The sequence below is a fragment of the Heliangelus exortis genome, chromosome 28, assembly GCF_036169615.1.
Source record: "Heliangelus exortis chromosome 28, bHelExo1.hap1, whole genome shotgun sequence".
Taxonomy (NCBI): Eukaryota; Metazoa; Chordata; class Aves; order Apodiformes; family Trochilidae; genus Heliangelus; species Heliangelus exortis.
In genome coordinates this window covers 5048308-5071099 of record NC_092449.1, presented here as the reverse complement: position 1 = coordinate 5071099, position 22792 = coordinate 5048308, and the positions used below count along the sequence as shown (strand labels likewise).

General features: G+C 48.8%; 1 protein-coding gene and 2 non-coding genes across 7 annotated transcripts; 2 read left to right on the top strand and 1 right to left on the bottom strand.

The window, feature by feature from the left end:
- Positions 1–336: 336 nt before the first annotated feature.
- On the top strand, positions 337–409 carry TRNAV-CAC (transfer RNA valine (anticodon CAC)). The gene has a single exon. It is a non-coding gene; the product is annotated as a tRNA-Val (tRNA).
- Positions 410–795: 386 nt separating this feature from the next.
- Positions 796–867, bottom strand: TRNAG-UCC (transfer RNA glycine (anticodon UCC)). Its single transcript has one exon. It is a non-coding gene; the product is annotated as a tRNA-Gly (tRNA).
- Positions 868–1245: 378 nt separating this feature from the next.
- On the top strand, positions 1246–21843 carry DPP9 (dipeptidyl peptidase 9). Of its 5 annotated transcripts, none has more exons than XM_071727453.1 (22): positions 1249–1458; positions 3270–3357; positions 6223–6325; positions 6422–6476; positions 9086–9198; positions 9779–9952; positions 10136–10304; positions 10490–10603; positions 10901–11029; positions 11536–11597; positions 12098–12198; positions 13591–13768; positions 14527–14692; positions 14781–14860; positions 16378–16530; positions 17327–17462; positions 17973–18118; positions 18413–18559; positions 18689–18841; positions 19325–19467; positions 19772–19883; positions 20359–21843. In XM_071727453.1, the coding sequence occupies exons 2-22, from the start codon at positions 3302–3304 to the stop codon at positions 20449–20451; spliced, it is 2583 nt and encodes an 860-aa protein (XP_071583554.1). In that variant the 5' UTR covers positions 1249–1458; positions 3270–3301; the 3' UTR covers positions 20452–21843. The 5 variants fall into 5 exon arrangements, 4 of the variants coding, with proteins under 4 accessions (XP_071583552.1, XP_071583554.1, XP_071583551.1 ...); XR_011722745.1 differs by having other exon boundaries at positions 1301–1458; positions 6193–6476; positions 20359–20972; positions 21110–21843; XM_071727452.1 differs by having other exon boundaries at positions 1301–1458; positions 6193–6325.
- Positions 21844–22792: the final 949 nt, after the last annotated feature.

Sequence of the window (22792 nt, the reverse complement as noted above, 5' to 3'; positions counted from 1 at the left end):
TTGGGGTGAACCCCTCACGTTTCCCCTCAGCGGGAAGAGCCAAATTCCCCTCAGCGCCGTCCCCTCTCTCTGAGGGGATCACCCCCGAAACGCAGCCCAGCAGGGCCCGGGGACACCCACTTCATCCGCTTTCTGAGGTGAGGGGGCTTCTGGAAGCACTAATGACTCATTAACGCTGATTACTTGGGATCCCGCGTGGCGTTTCTCAGTGGTTGGGGGAGGTTTGGTTGGAGGCAGCCGTGAGGTGAGGAGATGAACACAGGGACAGGAGCGGCGCCTCAGCAGCGAGCGGGGGTGGAACCATGGCCAGGCGGCCCGGGAGTTGGAGCAGCGCGGGTTTCCGTAGTGTAGCGGTTATCACGTTCGCCTCACACGCGAAAGGTCCCCGGTTCGATCCCGGGCGGAAACACCTTGTTTTCCTTTTTAAAATTTATTTTTTGTTTTGTTTTCGTTTGTATTTTTCGCAGGTTGTTTTTTTTTTGTGGTTGGTTTTGGTGTTTTTTTTTCGTGTGTTTTTTTTCTTTTTCTTTTTTTTCCTCCCTTTGTTTTTTTTTTTTATTCCCCCGCCGGCTCCAGGCCCCGTCGCTCCCTCCTGCAATCCAGGAGAGAAATCCCCGCACCGTGTGGTCCCTCCGCGCCTGCCGAGCGGCCGCCGGGCTTTGGGGTGGATCACACGGAGCCGGGAGGGGCGCTTACACGTGCAGGTTTTGGAATCGCTGTGGGCGAGCAGGAAATGATAAAAAAAAAATACACGAATGCCTGTATACATTATAATAAATCGACAAAAGCGAGAACTGCGTTGGCCGGGAATCGAACCCGGGTCAACTGCTTGGAAGGCAGCTATGCTAACCACTATACCACCAACGCTCGGTGTATGGCCCTTATCCGGCTTCCCTCAGCAACCTCAAAGTCCGGAGTCAACCATTCCCCAGACCGCGGGGGAAGCCGCACCCCCACTGCCCCACGGCGGCAATCAGGGGCTCTCCCCGCAGGTTGGGTAATGCCGAATATTCTCTTCCTGGTTGTTTTTTTGTGTTTTTTCTTTTATTTTTTTAACCCTCTTTCAACCCCAGAAATTCTCTCTGTACCCTCCCCTCACTCGGACGAATGGTTCCGTCCTGTCGCAGGTATCCTCCCCCCTTCCCATGCAGTGGTTCCTCCCAGGTGACGCTCCCCCCCCTCTCAACGCCTTGGTACATTCCCCGTCCCTCTGCGCGCTCCCGCCATCCCGCCCTCAGCGCGCGTTCCCGCCATTTCCGCCACCGGGTGAAAGGTCGCGCTGTGGCTGCCGCCGCCCCCCCCCCCCCCCTCCCTTTTCCCTTCCCTTCCCTCTCTCTCCCCCCCCTCACCCGTTTCCGGGGCTGCCCCAGTGTCCGGGACATGGAGCGGGAGTGACTGAGCCGCCGCCGCCCTCCCGCAGAGGAGCCGCCCCTCAGGGGGAGGTCGCCGCGCCCCGGGGTGAGTGAGGAGGGGAGGGGGTTTCCCTGCGACCGGAGAGGCGAAGGGCGGGGGGGGGGTTGTGCCCCCTTTACACCCCCCCTGCTGCATGCACGGCCTGACCGGGGGCCCACCCTGGAGCAGGAGCATTCGCCCCCCTTCCCTGGGCCGCCTTCCCCCCTCATCTGGGCTGGGGGGGCTCCGTTACGGGTGGGTATTTGACCCCCCCCCACACTTCTGTCCCCCCCGGGGTGTGGGGGGCGGGGGGCGGTCACCCCATGTCCTGAGGAAGGGGTTTGATCTCCCCCCGCTTGTGCACTGAGGGAGCTGCTGTTTGTGTTCCCGGGGCGGGACACCTTGCCCTGCCATGGAGGGGGCTGTTTGCTCCCCCCCTGCAGCCTGTGCTCTACCCGGGGGGCTGAGAAGCTTCTCGCTCCTCTTTTTTTGTTTTTTTTTTCTCCTTTTACACAGGTAAAGAGCCGCCCCAGCAGCAGGGGGGACACACAGAGGGTGCCCCCTCCCCTGGCAGGAGGTGGCCAGGCAGGGACCCTCAGCTGCTGGTGGCCTTTCCCAAAACTCCATCCCCCTGTAGAGAACCCCCCAGTGCTTTATTCCACCCTCTGTTGGGCTTTCTTTTTTGGAGGAGAAGGTCTCAAAGCTGCCGGCTGTGGCAGAGGCTTCTCTAGGTGACTTGTGTGGCTTTGGCTCTTCCTGAAGGCACCCACAGCCCCTCGGGGTCTTGCTGACAAATATCGATCACAATTCACTGTCCCCTCCTCTCTGTTTTGTTCAGTTTCTTCTCCTCTGGGTTCAGCATCATTGCTCCTTTGCTCTGGGAGCTGTGGCAGGGATGAGGATGAGGATGAGGTGTGCTTCAGTCCTTAAAATCACAGAATGAGCTGAGGCTGGAAGTGACCTCGGGAAGTCTCTGATCCAGCCAACCCCCTGCTCAATGCTCTGGGACCAGACCAGGTTACTCAGCATTCCTGAGCATTGTTCCTGTTGCCCTTCATCAAAAAAAAAAAATTGCCCTTAAATTACTGGATGCTGCTAATTCCTCCCCCTCTGCTCTCCCCTGCGCTTCAGAAACTTCACTGCTGGAGCTTCTTTATCTCTCCTCATCCTCTGTGAGCACAGTTTTGGGGGGAGAAATGGCTGTTTGGGCAGAGCCAGGGCCCTGGGGAGGAGATGGTGGCAGGTCTGGGGTGTGTCTGTGATTCAGAGCTCTTCTGAAGAGGATCTTTGTGCTTTAGTGTGCTGGGATAGAGAGGATGACAGTGAAGGCAGCACCTTCATGGGGGGAGCCAGGGTTTATCCTTAGCACTGGGCTGAGGAGCAGGGAAGCAGCTCTGGTGTGGAAGAGAGATGTGGGTTTTATGTCCCAAGTGGGACTGCTGTCTGGTGCCTCATCCTGCCCTTTGTTTGACTCTTGTACACATCAGGCCTCTGCTTTCTCAATTCTTCATACCTGGTACTTGAAAGAATTTCAGGACTTGGGAAGAGGAGTGAAAGGAAGGGTCAGTGCTGAGGATTCTTGGGTTTTAAGAATTTTAGCAAAGAAGGAGGCAGGCTGCAGAGTTCACCATGTGCCATTGTTCAGGGACAGATAAATCTCTCTCAGATTTATCTGGGCTGCTGATATCCACCATGTGCTGGTGAAACTGATTGGGAATTGGTGCAAACCAAGGATTTTCTTTGTACCTCCGTGCTCAGTTGGGAATGTTGACCTACAGAGGGTGCTTTGACACAGCCTCATTCCTGCGAGGGGCAAACTGCAGTTGTATGAAATTTGAAAAAAAAAATAATTTGCTTTTTTTCCTCTTCCTTCCCAGTTTCCTGTCCTGCCCAGCTCGCTGAGTAGTTAATGCAGAAGATAAAGAGGGTTCGTCTGGAAAAAGAGACTGCAGGAAGTTGGAGAAGGTATGTGTCCTGTGCTCTCCCAGGGCCTTTACTGACCTGGTTGTGTGGCACAGAGCAGCAAAGCACCTCTGGGAGTGAATGAAAAACTCCAGTCCTGCCTGGGGAGCTCTGTGCCAGGATCTGTGGGTCAGGAAGTGACTCAGGAGGATAACTTGTTCCTCTCACTTCCAACTCCAAGCTTTCAATTTTTCTTTCTCCCTCTGTGCTTCCTTCTTGTCTTCCCTGAAGGAGGGCTGGGTGGATGGATATCTGACCCATCTAACCTGCCCAGGACAGAGAAAGCATGGAAAATACCTGCCACACCTAGCTGGGTGTTCTGGGGGTCAGCAGACCTTCTGCTAACAGTTGGTTCCTCAGCGTGAGGACAGCAGGGAGTCTGAGTCCCACGTCTGCTCTCTTGATGCCCAATGTTCCAGACCACCTGGGACTAAGATGGTTAAAATCACTGTCATGGCCCAGCTCACCTTTGAATAACTTCATCCCAAAATTCACCCTGCAGCTTTGGTTAGATAAGTTACACCTTATCTATGTTTACTACCTGTACAGAGTTGCCAAATACTTGTTAGGCTTTGGCCAAGAGATGGCTCTAGCCATGGACAAAGCAATCAGGTTTTCATTTTACTTTGTATCAAGTCAGGACCCGAGTTCTGCCAGACTCCATAGTGAGCTAAGCTGTGACTGTGGTATTTCCCAACATTTCACCTCATTTTGTTTATCCCCACCCCCACTTTAACCTACTTTGCTTATCCCAGTCCTCTGTTCTGCTCCAGTGTCAGCATCACCAGGATGAGAGTGGTGCCAGACTAAAAGTTGTGCTTTTCAGTTCCTGGTGAATCACAAAATGATGGTGATGGCATTTGGAAGGGGCTGCAGCCCCCAGTTCAGTTTTGGCCAGTTTCCAATATGACATTCTGGGGCTATTTTGAGCCCTTAAAGGTGCATCTTTGCCTCTTGAGGAGTCAAGCTGGCTGAGGAAGATGATTTCAGCAGCTGGGTGAGAGGCAATGAAGGGGCAGGCACCCTGAGCCACAGCCAGATTATTTTAATTAACTGACTTGACCTGCAGTGGGGTTGTCTGGAGAGAGCTGTACCCAGCTGATGGGGTTTTGTGGTCTTCTGTCACCTGTTTCTGACAGGCAGTGCTGCTGCCTGGAGATGAGATTTTAGGCTCTGGATCCAGGCAGTAGAAGCCAGAGATGCACTCACAGCCTTACAGCATCCCATCATGTTCTCTTTTGTGGTTTCACTTGGGCTTCCTGCCTGGCTTTGATTGGAAAATACTTCTTTTTGAAGTTTATTTTCAAGCTGTGGATTTACTGCTGGGCAGTAGGTACCAGATTTATTTCAGGAGCTTGTTTTCTTGATTTATTTTTCACACATTTTGTACAATTTAGGGACTTGGCGATTTGAAGATTTATATTTACAGCCCTCCTTACCATATGCCTGTAGTTTTAAGAGGTCCAGCTGTACTTTGGTTGAGGTTTTCTCATCTCCTGCAGAAATTGTGTAAGATGTCAAGCCAGGTGAGAACTTCCTTTTGGAGAGTTAGTTAGAGGTGCAAGCTGGTGATCCTCGAGGAACACTCAGGATTCTCCTGAAAAATCCTGCTGGTAGAAAATGGGCAGAGACAAAGTTTTTTTTTCTTGTGCTGATATAAATAACCATCCTTTCCCCTGATTCCTTCTGCTGGGAAAAGAGCTTCTTGTGCATCTCACCAAGTCCTCAAGTCTTCCAAGATTTGGTTTATATGTAAATCTTGCTTAATCCTTCACCTCAGAAGCTGCTCTCCTGTCAGGCTGCAGGTCACTGTCCCAAATGACAGGCAGCATGCAGGGAACATCTGATTTAAAAATGTAAATCTTGGGGCTGCTGAGGACGTGGCCTTTTTTGGTGTAATCCTTTGTCAGTGTTTCCCCTTTCTTGATGGGTCAAAGGCAGCAATTCCATCTCCACAGAGCAAACTTCTCCAGCCTTATTTTCCAGTAAACTGAAGTTGTCCTGAAATTCCTGGTGACATTTTCCCAGATACCCCCCCACCCACAAAACAACTAAAATGTCCCAGTGTAGGGAACTCCAGGTTCTAGAATGGGGTGACAGGAACTGGTTTCCCTGGTCCCGGGCTCATTCCTGCTTTGCAATAGGTTACATCACTGACCTTGGGCAAGTCTGTAAGTCCACCTCTCCTCAAATTAACATCTGCTGTAGCTGCATCTGGAGGTGGATTTTGTAGACTCTCATTCAGTAACTGCTTGGAAAGGGATAAGGAATGCCTGCCATGTTTTGTGGGATACAACCAGGGGCTGGCTGTTTTGTTTGGTTTTTTTTTTTCCTGTTCCCAAAGACAATTGCACTGTTTTACTCCTGTTTTGGCATCTCTCCCACTTCATTCCTGGCTGCAGTAGCTCTTCAGGTAAGTGAGGTGCTCTGCTTGAGTTTAAACCTTTCTCTCTAAGTGATGAAAAGTCTTTCCTGGAGGGCAGGAAGGGGACTTTGCTTTTGTGGTCTTCCAGGACAGAAGTTTATGTGCCTTTATGATAGGTCAAAGCTTTGACTTATCCATCACAATTCCTGGGGTGCTTTTCCTTTGGGCCAAGCGGATTGTTTTCTGCCCCAGAATCAGCTGCTTGTACTTCCTTTCAGAGTTTAGTTCTAGACTTTTGAGTTTTCTGAGGTTTGTATCTGCATTTTCAGGACTGGATACGGGATGGGAGATGAACTTTTTCCTTTCAATATGTCCAGAATCTTAGGATCTGGAGTTTAAGGAGTGCCTGTTCTCTTAAGCTTACTGCATCCTTAGAGCTTTCTCTAACCAACAAAATGCTTGCTTTTTTATAGCTTAATTCTCTCCCTCAACTCCTCCCTCAGTTTTTTATCCAGTTCTGAAGGGGAAGAGAGGATGACTGCAGTGGACACGCTGTCGGACAGTTCCGAAGTGGTCGAGATGGAGGATGTGCCTTCCCAATTCCAGGTGCAAAAGCATTCTTGGGATGGGCTGCGTGACATTATTCACAGCAGCAGGAAGTATTCTGGCATGATAGTGAACAAAGCTCCCCATGATTTCCAGTTTGTCCGGAAAACAGAGGAATCCAGCCCCCACTCTCACCGTCTCTATTACCTGGGTAAGCACCTGCCAGACACCAGTGGGAATGGGTCACTGGAGAGCTTCCAAACTAAACAGCAGAGGGAAAAGATGGGAGGAATCTCAGTTTGTGGGATGGGAGAGCTGAGATTAAGTAATGGTGCTCCAGGTTTGCACCCTCAGTCTGCAGCAAAGGCTGTAGCTGAGCAGAGAGCTCTCCAGTCCTTTGCCTTTTGCTCAGTGACACAGGGAAGTGTTGGCCAGGAAGAGGGATGCTCCTCAAACTCAGGACTTCCTAATGCCTCTGTAGGATTTGCTTGACTGACTTTCCAAGGAACTGGCTGTCAGTAATTGTTGCAAGTTGATTCTGTCATATGATTCTAAGTTCCAGGTGTTAATGGCAAAGGGAGTGGTGGTGTCTCCCTGCTTTATTAAGTACCTCACAGGTAGAATGCTTGCAAGGGTAGGGAAAAAAAACCCAAAGCATTCAGTGGGAATGAACTATTGATGGGATTTTCAGGGACATCTCCTCTTTACAGCAGGCTGGAGAGACAGCAGAATGCTGGGCTGTACAGGTCCCTCATTACAGCCACAGTGTAATTAGTGACAGAGTGGTTTGATTTTAGTAACTGGATAATTTTGTGGTTGGTAACATGGGAAGCTCTATAGACTATAAAGAGTTTGTTGTGCTTTGGGGCATGAGCTGATTGTTCCTGGGCCAGTAAAGAAATTGCATGATGTGCAGCTCCATACAGTGGCTGCTGCTTCCCTGAAGTGACCCTGCTTTTTTTTTTTTTCTGCTTGCTTTTTTTTTTTTTTTTTGAGTTGCTGAGTGTAGGTCACTGTAGGACATAGGATGCTGGATTTGAGGAACTGATTTGTTGTGTCATGAAGCAGCACCCATGTGCCAGTGACTTGATTTGTTATAGTTCCTTCACACATTTTTATGACACAAGTGCTACAAGAAAGGGCAGTATCCACAATTAGAATGCTTTTCTTGTTGAGACTTGCTTTAAAGCTGAATGGATTTCAAGGGCAAGTTGACTTTGATACAGTTTTTGATGTTGATGACTAAAGAACTAATAGCCTAAGTGGCTAATTTAAAAACAAAACAAACATTCTTGTATGGAATGACAACCAGACCAGCTGCTGACTGGTTGGTGCTCTTTGTGGGTGTGACTGCTGCAGAACCAGGCAAGAAGACACATAAAGGTCTTTTCAGTGTTTTCTCTCTTAAGGAAATGTGCAGGGTGGTTGGTGAGCAGATTGATCCATCATTTGAGGTCTGTATCTGCCAGGTAATCCCAGAGTGCCTCTTCCCAGCATTCCCAACAAAGAGGAAAGGCTGATTCTTCCTTTTGCCATCATGAGCATCTTTGGAGTTGCTGCTAAATGCACAGAGCCCAGTTCAGCAGGGTTAGCATCAGCATCCTATTACTGTCCCACTGTAACACTTAATAACATTAAATAACATTTTCAAGTTTTTCTGTGAATGCTGTTAGTGTCTGTATGCCCAGGAGTAAGATGAAGAATTCTGGAGGGCTTTGCTGTAGAAGTTGAATGTCATGAACAAAGTTGAATGTCTTTTGGGAAGGAAGACAATATTTTTATAAATGCTGATTGATTGTAGAAAGTGCTGATATAACAAGGAGAAAAGAGGTCCACATCACAGCTACATGAGGGTCAAACGTGTGTTTAAATAGTCATTTGTTCCTATCTGCAGTTTTGTTTCTGTTTGGACATCTAAAATCATTCCTGGGCTGTCCCCATAGAATATTCTGTTGTATCATAGCAGATGCTGCTTATATTAAACACCACATGCTCAGCACTTTGGTGTTTCTGCATCTCAGAGGATTATATGCTCACATATTGCTTTCCTTGCCTGAGCACTTATTAATATTTCAGTTTTAATTTGAAGTGCCTGTACTGCTGAGTTAACCAGCTCAGAAATCTCTCTGTTCTGCCCAGAACATGTGCAGAGCAGACAATTATCAGGGCACTGTGTGAAATTCTGATCCAGGGAATCTCTGCAGCATACGCAGAGGTCAAGTTCATAGTCTTGGATTTTGCTGAAACTGCCAAAAATCATGTGTCAGGATGTTATTTATTTTTTTCACAGTTGTTTTGGAAACTGGATGAAGGCCAAGAGCTTGTTTGATAACCACAATCACAGGCTTATGTGAAATGACAAGGTCTGCTGGCTGTCTGTGCTGGTTCACACCTCAGTGGGCTCTCTGGAGCTTCCAAGCTTTTTCTCCTCCTCACTCAGGCTCCTGCCCTGTCCTGGCTGAGGCCCTGCAGCCAAACTTGTGGCTGAGCACTGTGGAGACTCATGTTGAGTCACCCACTCAGGGAGTGGCTTCTTCAGTCTGGCTCCAGGGTGTGGGTTGAACAGTCCACAGAGAGGAAAGTTGGACGTAACCAGTTTTGAAGGGGTTGGTTAATGTAAAATCTTGCTTTATGGGACTTTCTAAAGAAATAAATCCCTCGATTTAAACAAGTTGGATGTTGTGCTGGGATCATTGGGTAAAAACCCCTGCAGGGCCCTAGCTCCTCTTACCAGAATTATGGTTTTTTAATTTGCTCTTGCTCCTCTTTGACCTGGCTAACTAATCTGAAATAGGATGCTGCTTTTTGTTCTCCTCCCAGGAATGCCATATGGCAGCCGAGAGAATTCCCTCCTTTACTCAGAGATTCCCAAAAAGGTACGGAAAGAGGCTTTGCTACTCTTGTCATGGAAACAGATGCTGGATCACTTTCAGGTAAGCTGAAACGTGGAGAGCCAGGGTTGGGAAGCTTTGTCACTAACAGGATTGGTGAAGAAGGGAGTGGAGGGTGTTGGTCTTTTTTCCCTGCTAAAAAGATAGCTTGTGGAAAAGAATTTAGCTGTCTTGACCCCATTTGGATTGCCAGTCCTCTTCAGGGTAATTCAAGATCCCTGGAAGAGCTTTTGGTTGCAGTGTGTGACATGGAAACTCTTTGTGGAAGCTGTAGATAAGGTCATTAAGTTAATTGGTTACATCTGATTTGCATAAGCAGAGCAAGTGCAGCTGTCCTGGGTTGCTGCTGAAGTGCCAGCTGCAGAATTGATCAATTCCCAACTGGTTCCTTGGCTGCAGAGGGAACTTTGGGGCACGTGGTTGTTTTATTCCTCCTGGCCCAGCCCCGTAGCCTGGAGTACAGTGGTTATGGACCTGCATGTAAAGCTGCTGACTGGTTTTGTCTGGTAGATTGTGTTTTGGGCACTCACAGTCCATCTGGTGCCACACTTAGAGCATTTGTGTCCTGTGGAAGTTTCTCTCCTTGCAGATATTTTCAGATTTTCCTTTCCTTCCATACTAGGCAACCCCTCATCATGGGATGTATTCCAGAGAAGAGGAGCTCTTGAGGGAGCGCAAGCGACTTGGTGTCTTTGGAATAACATCTTATGACTTCCACAGTGAGAGTGGCCTGTTCCTCTTCCAGGCCAGCAACAGCCTCTTTCATTGTAGAGATGGGGGCAAGAATGGTTTCATGGTGAGTCTGCAAATGATTTCATCAATATCACCTGAAACAGGCTTCATGGTTTTGTTGGGAGATGTGTTTGGTTGTGATCTTGTGTCCCTCAGGGCTGTGTTTGCTCATGTTCCATGGGCTGCACTGTGCCTGTGGTTTAAGCCTTTAAATATGAAGCTGATTTGGTGTCTGTTGCTGCTGTAGGTGTCTCCAATGAAGCCTCTGGAGATCAAGACTCAGTGCTCAGGGCCACGAATGGATCCCAAGATCTGCCCTGCTGACCCTGCCTTCTTTTCCTTCATTAATAACAACGATCTGTGGGTAGCAAACATTGAGACAGGAGAGGAGAAGAGGATGACACACTGCCACAAGGGTAACTGCTGCTTCTTACCAGACTCAAAAGGACATTCCTTCTGACAGATGTGGGCTGGAAGGGCTCATGCCATGTTTCTTCTAAAGAAGGACATTAAAAACATTAAAAAAAAAAAAAATAATTCTTTTTTGTATCAGACTTTCCCAAGGAGATGTAAATGCAGTCTCTTCTTTGTTCCTCTCCAGGCTTATCCAATGTTCTTGATGACCCCAAGTCTGCTGGTGTAGCCACTTTTGTCATTCAGGAGGAGTTTGATCGTTTCACAGGCTATTGGTGGTGTCCCACAGCCTCCACAGAAGGTCAGTCCCTGCTCTGCTCATCAAGTCCTGACTCTGTGCCTGCAGCTGACCCCTCAGTGAATGCCATTTCGAGCAAAGTTTTCCTTTGGCCTGGGTTTTGGTGTTTCTGGGGAGGCCACCTAAAGGAACAAAACACTCAGGGGTTATAGCTGTGCTCTGAGGAGTGTCTGGAGGTGGTCAGGAGGAGCTGTGGCTCTACAGGAGATGCACACAGAGCTCCTACCACATTGCTCAGGGAAAGTCAGAAACTGCTGGGGAAAAAAGCCCTGTAGCAAACACACTTGCTGCCTGTCCTAGGTTCAGAGGATTTAAAAACACTGCGGATCTTGTATGAGGAAGTGGATGAGTCAGAAGTGGAGATAATTCATGTTCCTTCACCTGCCTTGGAGGAGAGAAAAACAGACTCGTATCGGTACCCCAGGACAGGTAAGTGAAATACCACAGGGCTGCTAATGCAGCTCTTGACTCCTGCTGGCAGCAGCAGTGGAATTTGTGCTGTAAAATTTCCATGATTAATCTGGGCACTTACTAGGATGAAGAAGCTGGTTGTATATGCTGAGGCCTAATTGAGCCTCTGAGCTCAAAATGTACCAAGAGAAGGGGGATGGGATTTGAAGTTCAGCTTAAATTAAAGGGTTGTTGAGAAAATTGAATGTATCTGATGGAATGTTGTGGAATACAGTTTGAACCCCATCTTTCCTCTCCCTCTTGAGGATATGCACAGCCAACTAGGCAAGGGAAAACCAAACTTTGCCCATTCCCAGAATGATGCTGGTGATTACTGTGGTGTTTGCTCACATCCATATATTTGTATATTCACACGTGGCCATTTTAGTAGGACCAGGCTCAGTTCATCTCTAGAAGCTGTACTGTGTGTAACCATGGAGTGTTCCAGTTGGTCATCTTGGTATTCTTTCAATCCTTCTCTGCAGGTAGCAAAAACCCCAAGATAACATTAAAACTGGCAGAATTTAAAACAGACAGCAAGGGGAAGGTAAGTGATAACAACTCAGTGGGATATGATTGCTCCTGAAGCTTCCTGGAATTAAGACAGGGTCACTAAGAAACCCTAGGTAATGTTAGCCTGCTTCACCCTTTTGGAGCACCTGGTTGTAGGATGTGTTTTTCTCAGAAAAAGAAAAACTTTTTAAAAGTGTTGTGGTGGCAAAGCACTGGGAGGGGGAAAGGAGAGTCAGGGTTAGCCTGGTGGTTCCACAGTGTCAGTCATAGGAGCAGGAGGGTTGCAGCCCAACCTAATCCTGGGCTTCAGTCCCTGGCTCTATCCTTTTCTGTGGCTGAATGCCAAAATCATTTTGCTTTGAAGCTTGTTTCTCCCTTCCTGCCAGTTGTAGAAAGGCTTCTCCTGGCCTGACCCTTGCTGATGCCAACAATTAAACTTCCTTAGTCTCCCATTCCACTGATTTTCTGTAGGAGGGGAGGTGGGGAGGTCTGGTGGCACTCTGATTGTGATGTTGGACCTTCCTTTTGCTGCAGATTGTGTGTGCTCAGGACAAGGAGCTGGTGCAGCCATTTGCTGCGTTGTTTCCCACGGTGGAGTACATTGCCCGTGCTGGATGGACCCGAGATGGCAAATAGTATGGAATTTTTTCTTCCAAACTAAGGCTTCCAAGGGTTTCCCTGGCTGAACTTTTGCTTTGTGTTGTAGTCATGGCCTGGTTTGAAAGCCAAAAATGGCACATCAGCATTTGGTTTCTTCTGTGCTGTATCATCCTAAAACTGATGAATTGGAGACCAGAGTGACAAGCTGTGGGGTTTAAGTCACAACTACAAAGTTAGGTGACATGGATATATTAAGCTGGGAGCTGTAGGGAATTAATTTGAGTTGAAGGTGTTTAACACAAGTACAATATGCTTCCTGCTGGAAATGAAATGTACCAGAGGCAATTCTGTCGTTGTTCATTGCTCCAGCTTCTGATCAATGCTAAATATATCATGGAAAAATGGGCAGTGTGTGTGCAAGGGGAAAGATGTGACCAGTGTGCTCCTGGTGCTCCAGATGTGAGACTCAGTCTTGCTTGAAGAGTTACAGAATTCACACCAATCTGGTTGGTTTGAAATTCTAAAGCTCTCAGGTTTTTTTCCCCCCCCTCAAAAGCTTGCTTGGCTGCTAACTAGTTTCTGGCCAGATCAAGTTAAGGTGACTTATCTGTCTTTGAAGATTGCATTCTGTAACTCATCATTAATTTTCTGCTCTGGAAGCTAAATTCATCCATCCAGCTTTACAGAAGGTAATCCCATTGGTGTCATTCTTGTGTTCTGCACCAGAGCTTATCTAAATGTGCTGAATAGATCAGTTCACCAAATCCACAGGGATGTTGGGGGAAGAAGTGGCTCTTTTGGAAAGTCTCTTTTAATGCTGGAAATTCCCTTGATGCACTTTCAAGCCTTGGGGTGGCCACAGTAAGCAGCAGTGCCTTGCCAGCTGTCATGCTGAGGGGCCTGCAGTGCAGCACCACTTCTGATGTCTCCCTCAGACAGGAACAAGGCTGAGGCTGAAGCAGCTCCTTCACTTGGCAGTTGTCTCAGGTCTGTGCCTTTCCCTGCTAGTGCAGCCTGCAGTGAGGAACCTCCAAATGGATGATGTGAAGAGTGATCTCTTTAGCTCCTTAGCAGCTTGCCAGAAAACAAATCGAGCTGCCTGATAAGAGAGGGGCTGTCCAAGGCAGGGTTCCATTCTGGAGAAAGGGTTGTGCTAACTGTGCTCCCTTGGAAGAAGCACCCTGGCAAATCTGTCAGACATCTTGTCTGAACAATAACCCTGTGAAGCACCAAGGCTGTCTGGTGATAGGTGTTTGTTGGCAAAGCTTCCAGGAGGTTAGAAAGCAGCAATGATGAGAAGAGCTTTGTGTTCAGATGCCTAAATCCTTTCTGCCAGGGGGGTGGGGGGAGAAGGTTGCATGTCCTGGGTGTTAGGAAGGGACATTTATTTTGTGGTACTGACATTCACCTCCAACTTCTTCCCCCAGTGCCTGGGCTATGTTCCTAGACAGACCTCAGCAGCGGCTGCAGCTAATCCTTTTGCCTCCAGCACTCTTTATTCCAGTCCCAGAAAATGAGGAGCAGCGTGCTGAATTTGCCAAAACTGTGCCAGAAAATGTCCAGCCATTTGTGATCTATGAAGAAACCACTGATGTGTGGATAAACGTAAGAGGCTCGGGGCAGGGAGGAGAACACAGCCTTGCCCCTTCCTTCCCCACAGTTCACCATTTTCATGTTGGCCGTGTGTCTGGTTTAGTCCATGTTCCAGCATTTGGCTGCTCAGTAGTGATAGATTTGGTGTTAATTCAGGGGTTGTGATAAAGACATGAGAAGGATTTTCATGCAGAGATGAGGATCCTGCCATCTCCTTGCAGCTGGAGCTGCTCATTTAATTCTTGCTGCCGTTCATGATGAACCCAGGCACCTGGGACACTGATGCTTTTGGGTGTAATGCTGCTGTTCTGGGGGGTACTTTATCACGAGGCTTCTTGAGGCATGAGCAACCCTAAGCTCTGAAATTTGTTGTACTTACCCTCGGTGGGTAATGGGCATAGGGGATGGGACAATTTCAGCCTTTAAGATTAAGCATCTTGGCAGTGGAGTGACAAAGGGACCTGGAGGTCACACTGGGGTGTTCCTAAGGTGGTGGAATAGCAACCCCTGGTGGGACTCACATAGCTGAGATGTCAGAGGCCAGACTGGGGCTGGTTTCAGTGGCAGCCAGGGACAGTGCATGGTCTTCCTCATGGGCCCAGAGTTTCTCTGTGGGAAAAGTAGAGAATGGCTTTTTCCCATGTAGGTGCTCATCAGAGGTATTTCTCCTCCTTCCCTTTGAAAGCCCAGTAGTTCAGCACTGACTCCTTGGCTGTGCCTCTCCTGTCTGAGTACAAACCCACTCGCTGGTCCTTTCCCTCCTGTGCCAGGTTCATGATATCTTCTATCCTTTCATCCAACCTGAGGGAGAGGAGGAAGAACTCTGCTTTATCCGAGCCAACGAATGCAAAACAGGTTTCTGTCACCTGTACAGGGTGACAGCAGTCCTGAAGCAAGGCAGCCATGACTGGGTGCAGCCATATGTCCACAGTGAGGGTAAGAGCATCAATGGCTCAGCTTTGGGACCTCCCTCATCTTGTCTTTTGGGGAAGATGGTGACTTCTTCCCCTTTTCTTTTTTCTAGATGATTTCAAATGTCCTATCAAGGAGGAGATTGCCCTGACTGGTGGGGAATGGGAGGTGTTGGCGAGGCACGGATCAAAGGTAGGGGTTATTTTTGTCTTCTCTTGCAGTATTACAGCTCTGCATTGTCTGCCCACTGTCCTGGCCTACGCCCTCTGTTACACCTGGGACCAGCTAGAACTACTTAAGCTTCATTTTGTTTCTCTTTTTATTGCTGCCTCTGCTTTCCCCAGAAGTGCTGTAGGCCAGGGCGCATCGAACTGATTGCCTTTTTAATCAGACTTCAGATTGCTCCTTAGGTAAATCCCACGAGTGAGTCAGGCCATAAAAAAGGACACAAGTCTGAGTTTCAAGAGCAACAAAGAACTATTTGGTGGAGAAACTTGGGATTGCTACCTCTGCTGAGGTGTTTTAACCCCTGTGAGCACTGGAGAATTGGAAATACGTCCTTGTGCTTAGAGTGAACTCTTGGGCTCCAGCTGATCCCTCAGGAGAGCCTCTAGGAAGAAGGCAGCTGGGGAGTATAAAGCAATTTAGAATATGGAGAATCTGGATCTGTTATTGGTTGCAGAACAGCCAGAAATGAATTTTTATTAATCTTGTAGAAACCTCGTTCCATTTTTGCTTCAGGAATTAACTCGGAGTTTGATCTTTAATGTTCCCAAGTGGTTTCTGTCAAAATAAAGACCTTGTCTGTTCATTTCCAATTAATCTGGATTTTCACTTCTTGCTTTTTAAAAGCCCTCCAGCTCTGTGCATTTGGGTTCTGCTGCTTTTCCTCAATCTGCAATTAACCTGCTGTCCCTCCTCATGTGGATTCTCACTGTACTTGCTGTTGATTTTGGCCACAGCTCTTCCCTGGATGTCTTATGGCTAAAATTGTGTTAGCAGCAATTATTTTGATGCATGTGTTGCTCCACAGGGCTCTGCCTGCTTTTCCTGGCCAATTGAGTTGGATTTTTTTTGTTCCCTTTGCTGTCCACAGTGGTCTTCAAACCATGTCTAAGCTAGAAATAGCATTTGGGCTTCAGCTTTTGAAAACTGGAAGGTGCAAAACAGTTTCTGTTGCTGGATCAATGCAGTATTTAAGAGCTGGAGTTTCTTCTTGGCTGGTCAGGTGGTTTAGAAGCAGCTTTATCTGGACATCAAGCCACATTAAGATATGTTTTTAAAGTTTCATACTGTTGGAGCTATTAGACTGATTCTTCCATGGGCAGGAATTCATTGCCATGGTTGCTGGAAAAAATATACCTATAGCCTTCCAGTCCAGCCATTCCTAGGGGAAGAAGCTTTATGTAAGTTCAGAATCTTCTTGGTTTCACCTGGGGAGGCACAGAGCCCAACTTTTTGTGCTGCTTAGTAAGCAAACACTTCGAGTCTCTCCAGAAAGCTGTGTGACCATTTTTCATTTCTTGGACTTTATGAGGTTCTCCCTAAGTCCTGTGGGTGTGTTCTCCAACCTGTCATGTTACCAGGCACTGTGGCTGATCCCTGACACACTAAAGCAGTCTGTCATGGTCTGTTTGTGTTTTAAGCTGGAGCCAGACTGAACTGTAGTTGTCATCCTTCTGTCACTGAGCCTGCTCTTCTCCACCTAGATTTGGGTCAATGAGGCTGCCAAGCTGGTGTACTTCCAAGGCACCAAGGACACCCCCTTGGAGCACCACCTCTACGTAGTCAGCTATGAATCTCCTGGAGAAATTGTAAGACTCACCACTCCAGGCTTCTCCCACAGCTGTTCCATGAGCCAGGTTTGTTGTTTCTCAGATACAAGATGCCCCTTGTCTCCAGACTGACAGATTCTATCCAGGCATGGTAATGAATTATGACCCAGTAAGGGGGCCTGGGGCCTTCTTTGCCTTGCTTGCTTGAGATCTGGAAGGTTTTGCCCAAGAACTGCATGGAAAAATTTGGGTCAGTCTTTTTTACAGTGGTGACAGGACAAGAGGTAATGGGCACAAGTTTGCATGTAGAAAGTTCCATCTAAACATGGCCTGCTTGCTCCCAAGTAGCTACCAGTCAGACAAGAGGCCATGGGCTCAAGCTCTGCCAGGGGAGGTTTAGGTTGGGTATTAGGAAAAAATTCTTTACAGAAAGGGTGATGAGGCATTGGAATAGGCTGCCCAGGGAGGGGGTGGATTCTCCATCTCTGGAGGTTTTTAAGAAGAGACTGAACGTGGCACTGAGTGCCATGGGCTGGGAACCATGGGGGGAGTGGATCAAGGGTTGGATTTGATGATTTCATGTCCTTTCCAACCTGGATACTGTGTGATTCTCTGAGGAGGAACTTCTTTACTGTGAGGGTGGCAGAGCACTGGAACAGACTGCCCAGAGAGGTGCTGGAGTCTCCATCTCTGGAGATATTCCAAACCCACCTGGATGCCATCCTCTGCAACCTGCTCTGGGTGACCCTGCCCTAGCAGGGGATTGGATTAGGTGATCTCCAGAGGTCCCTTCCAACCTCTGACATCTGGGGATTCTGTGAGGAGACTGGATGTAGGAAATGAAAGATCTGATTCCCCTAATTCTTCTTTCTCCCATCTGTAGAACTTTGACATGTTCATCAGCCACTACAGCAGTGTGAGCACTCCTCCTTGCGTGCACGTCTACAAGCTCAGTGGCTCTGATGATGACCCTCTCCACAAGCAGCCCAAGTTTTGGGCCAGCATGATGGAGGCAGCCAGTAAGTCCCACAGAACATGCCAGTGCCAGGCTGTGTCTGGGATAATCTTCTAGTGGGAGCCAAAGGGGGTAGAGAGGAGAAATAACCTAAGTGACTTCAGTCTAAGAGAAAAGGACTTGTGGGGGGGATGTCTTTAGGGGGCAGCTCATCCAGGAACTGGTGTAGAGGCTTTTTAAGATGTTCCTGCTTCCTGCTGTGAGTGGCAGCAGTGCTCCTGAAGAGGGGCAAGTATCTTGGATGCAGTGGCTACTTCAGTGCAAGGCTGTAGCTTTCAAGGACTTAGACACATCTGACAGCAGCACCTGAACCCCTCCTATGAATGTTTTCTCCTTCCCTGTTCTTAACCTTTCACGTGTTGCTGTCTGTTTCCCAGTGTGAGGCTTCTCAGAGAGAAGGCTTGGTCCAGTTTGGTATGAAAAGATCCCTGCCTGGGGACAGGATGAGCTTGTCCAGGTGGGGCAGATCCTGCTCCAGGGGCTGCATGGCTATTGTCTGAACTTCCTCCTGCAGGTTGTCCCCCAGATTACATCCCACCTGAGATCTTTCACTTCCACACTCAGTCAGATGTTGAGCTCTATGGAATGGTCTACAAACCTCATGATGTCCAGCCTGGGAAGAAGCATCCCACGGTGCTCTTTGTCTATGGAGGCCCTCAGGTAATAATCCAGATTAACTGCTGATGTCAACCCTGGGACTGCTGCTCAGGGCAGAGCTCTGTAGCTCAGTCATGCATCAAGACTTGGACTCGGGCTCACAGTGAGCACTGGAGCTCTGTTCTGACCTCTGCTTCAAACCTCAGCTGATTTTTCCAGCATTTTGTCTGCTTTGCACTGCTCTGATAGCTCAGTGCCTGCTCTCCAGCTCAGGATCACACTCAGTGTGACACAGGCACAGGAAGGCATGGAAAGGCAGCTGCTTGTCTCTGAAACTTCTCTTCCCTCCTCCTGCAGGTGCAGCTAGTGAATAATTCTTTCAAAGGAATCAAGTACCTACGGCTGAACACACTGGCATCCCTGGGCTATGCTGTAGTGGTGATTGATGGAAGGGGCTCGTGCCAACGAGGACTCAAATTTGAAGGGGCCCTGAAAAACCAAATGGTAACGTAGTGTGTTGCTTCTTTGCTCTTTCTCAGGCTGCCTTGTGAGCTCTCCTCTTGTCTTTTGGGTTTTTTTTTGTTTTTTTATCTTTAGAAAGCCACTAAGTTAAACTTCCTTGCTGTCTTGCAGGGTCAGGTGGAGATAGAGGACCAGGTGGAAGGTTTACATTATGTAGCAGAAAAATACGGGTTCATCGACTTGAGCCGGGTGGCCATACACGGGTGGTCATACGGGGGCTTTCTGTCCCTCATGGGTCTGATCTGTAAACCCAACATCTTCAAGGTGAGTCTGGCCATGGGGCTGTCATCTTGGGACACTGAGCTTCTTCTGCAGCTTGTTGGTATCTGGAGTTGGGTTTTTTGCTCAATGTTTCTGATGGATGGATGAAAATGTCCTGGCTGGTTGTGCCTGTCTAAGGCTTGGGGCTGTTCCAATGGAGGACTTGGCCTGACAGCCACTGAGAGAACTGATTCCTAATCCCCTTCCCAAATCCCAACACCATTTCTGGATCTTTCCACAAGTCCTCCTTGAAAAGGGGAAGCCTAAGTTTTTAGAGGGTTTGCTGTAGAAGAATTCTGTTGTGAGAGACACAACAGTCCAGAGCCTGGTTTGTTTTTTTTTCTGCCTCTTCAGGAAGGAAGGGAAAGACTCAAACTCTTTAGCACGTGCCCATCAGACTTGATCTCTCGAGGTCCCTTCCAACCCCTGACATTCTGTGATTCTGTGCTAATTGAGGTTGTCTCCTGCCACCTCTGTGTTTGACAGATTGCTATAGCAGGTGCTCCTGTCACAGTCTGGATGGCCTACGACACCGGCTACACCGAGCGGTACATGGATATCCCAGAGAACAACCAGCAGGGTTATGAGGCTGGTTCTGTGGCATTACATGTGGAAAAGCTTCCCAATGAGTGAGTACCCTGGGGCTGAGTGATCTGCTGAAAACCTGCTCCCACGTCCTGCTTGGTACCACTGCTTCCACCCATGCTGAATCCCAATGGACTGGGTGGATCCTGGTCCCGTTCCATTTGGATGTGGGGTCGCTGCCTTCTGCAGCAAGTTGGGGCATTGTACCCCCACCCCCTTTGCCAGGGAGGGGTCCAGGACCACATCTGTGGCCTCTTTGGCTTAGTTTTGTCTTGCCAACAGGCAGAGCTTGCCCCACTACAGAGCTTTTTGTGGGGTTTCTCATCCTATCTCTCATCCCACCTGCAGGCCAAATCGTTTATTGATCCTCCATGGCTTTTTGGATGAAAATGTGCACTTTTTTCACACCAACTTCCTGGTATCACAGCTAATCCGGGCTGGAAAACCTTACCAGCTGCAGGTAGGAGGCATCAGAGTGAAGTGGGAAGGTCTCTTATATCTGGAAAGAGAAACAATTTTCTGCTGTGTGTTCCGAGGGTGGGAGAAGGCGGAGGCAGATGCTCCCACGTCTTGTTGTGATGACAGCAAATGCCTGGGTTTTGTGACACCAGGAGGTGGCACTGTGGCTGTTCCACTGCCAGCAGATGTGGCCCTGTATCTAAGAGCATTTGCAATCAGGGCTTCTGCCCTCAGGCCTGGAACTTTCTGTCTCTGAAGTGCTGCTGTCTCACTTGGCTGGTGGCAGCAGAGGTGGCAGAGAGGACTTGTAGGACACACCAGGTGATGAGAGGTGGGGGCTGGTGCCCTTGGACCTTCCCTGGCACCTCTCTGTCCCGATGGCCTCTGGGTTGAGGGAAAAGGGGTGACATGAGAGAGGTTTCTCTGTGCTGAAGGAGCTGCTCCTGGCTGACTGCCCTGTCTCTGCTTCTACCCAGATCTACCCCAACGAGAGACACAGTATTCGGTGCCCTGAGTCAGGAGAGCACTACGAAATCACACTGCTGCACTTTCTACAGGAATACCTCTGAGAGCACAAACCTCTGCAAACTGGACACTGACAGCTCGCCTTCCCCCTCCCGTGCCCTGCCACTGCCACCTCCCTCCACAGCCATCTCACCCAGAGCACACACGTGGCTGAGTGCCCACCCCTGGGCTGGGTCTTTCTCCCCAACCCCCAAGAGCAGGGGAGAGGCTGGAGGGCACCTTCCCTTTTGGACAGTGCCACCTTCTTTCACTTTCCACGTTGGAGTCTGCCCCTGCTCGGCTGCTCGTCCCGTTCCTCTCCTCCAGCCTGGCTGATAATGCTTTTTTTTTTTTTTGCTGCTACTCCCTCTCTCCTGGGAATCAATGGACAGTGGTCTGTCTCCCGAGGCTGAGGTTTGTGTCCATCTCTCTTCCCCCTCCGTCCTTTTTCCCCCTTCTGCTGCACCTCTGCAGTTCCCTTCCTCTTACCTGCAAGAACTCAGTGCCTGTGTTAGAAATGGAAGAGCCGAATCAGCAAGCTGCCTTAAGCCAGGAGTAGGAGGGGAGAGAGAACTACTACCTATTGGTAAGCCCCGGGGGAGCTGATCCATTGCTGCTGCTGCTGCTGTGTCCTGGCCCTGCTGCTGAGACAACATGGAGCCCTGGGATATGAAGAGAGCTCTCCAGAAGCATGCAACACCAGTCTTTTTTTCTATTTTCCAGTTGAATTTTGCAGAGCAGATGGAGGAAGTGGCTGGGGTCACTCACAATGCCCTCTGATACCTTTCTCTAATGGCTGCTCACAAGGGGAGCTGTGCCAACAGGTAGCATGGCAGCTGAAGGAGCTGGCTACACCCAGACATCATCCCTCCAAGAGACCACACAGCAGCATTTTGGGTTTTTTGCAACACAAGGTGGATGATATTTATGCAAAGCCTCCCCCTTCCTCCGTTTCTCTGTGCTGCCTCCTGATCCCACCTCCTCCTTCTCCTCCTCCTTCTCCTCCTCCTCCTCCTCCCTCCACACCCTGAGCTTTCAGATGTGCACTGAAATTGGCTGTGCTTCAGTTCTCTGCGGGTCAGTGACTGTTCCCCTTGCCCGTTTACTCAGCAAATGCTCTCCTCGTTTTTATTTACCTGGTCAACAGGAACTGCAGTTCTGGGGAGGGGGGGGGGATTGAGCAATCACACCTCAGGGGAGCACATACCCCCTCCCTCAAGCCAAGGGTTCTGCCAGGGGCAAAAAGGAAAAACAAAACAAAAAAAAAACCACATACACAAAAAAACAAAACAAAACAACAACAAAAAAAAAACCAAACCCCACCCAAACGAACCACGTTGACTTGCCCTGGAGTATTTTAAGTGCGTATTATGAAAAGAAAATATTTTTATGGATTCTTATTCTTTTATAATTATGAGTGTAAGATGTAGCGACTCATTAAAAATATTGGAAAGAGAGAGTGGCTGCCTGGTGGTTGTGCTGGGGTGTGGAGGGCTGGGGAGGAAATGGCAGCTGGCCCTGTGTGTGTCTGTGGGGAAAGCACTGTGCTCTGTTTGGTTGCTCTGCTGAGCAGTGGAGAGAATATTAAATCCCTGATGTTCCTTGGGGGAAGCAGGATCCAAGCACTTGAAGATGTGATGTGGGGAGCTGGGGATCCTGGCCTGTGTCCTTGGCTCTGCCATTGTGGCTCTGTGTGACCTGGAGCAAGGCAGAGACACTCGTGTTGGGGAGCACCAGCATGCAGGTCAGGACCTTGCCCAGCACCCCAACATCCCTGGGGGTGCAGCTACTCCCAGCCTACCCCAGGACACAGGGAGCTGCTTTATTTTTTTTGCCAGGACTGGGCCTGCCTGTGCTCATCCCTCTCTGGAGTGGAAACCTGACAAAACCTGGCCTTGCTCTTTCCCTTCCTATGCCAGAGTCAGGCATTAATTAAACTGTTATTAAATGGGCTGAGGATGCAAAGCATCTCACAGCTGGAGCATTTTGGTTTCTGAACATGGCTGGGAGTTTGTTGCCCCCTTCTCCTCCCCATGCCCAAATAATTGGCCTGACTGTTGGAGTTGTGGTTTTAGCTCTTAACTGCACACCCCATGGAGTAACTTCTGGGGCAGCTTTTGAGGTTGGGGTAGGGGGTGGAAGGGGATGTCATGGAGGAAGTTGCACATCTTTGAAGTTCACTTGAGAGCAACCTGCAGGCAGCAGAAAAGTTGCTCCCCTTCTTTGCCTTCTTTAGAGCCAGGTGGGTGCCAGTGGATGGTAAGAAGCTTTATTTTGCAGAGTTTGTTTCATTTCAGTCTTAATTTAAACTGCTTTTTCCTGTCCCAGAAGAGCAAGTGTTTCTTAAAATGTCTGCAGTGCCCTCTTCAAATGTTCTCATCTTGAGGAGTTTACAAATCTGACAGC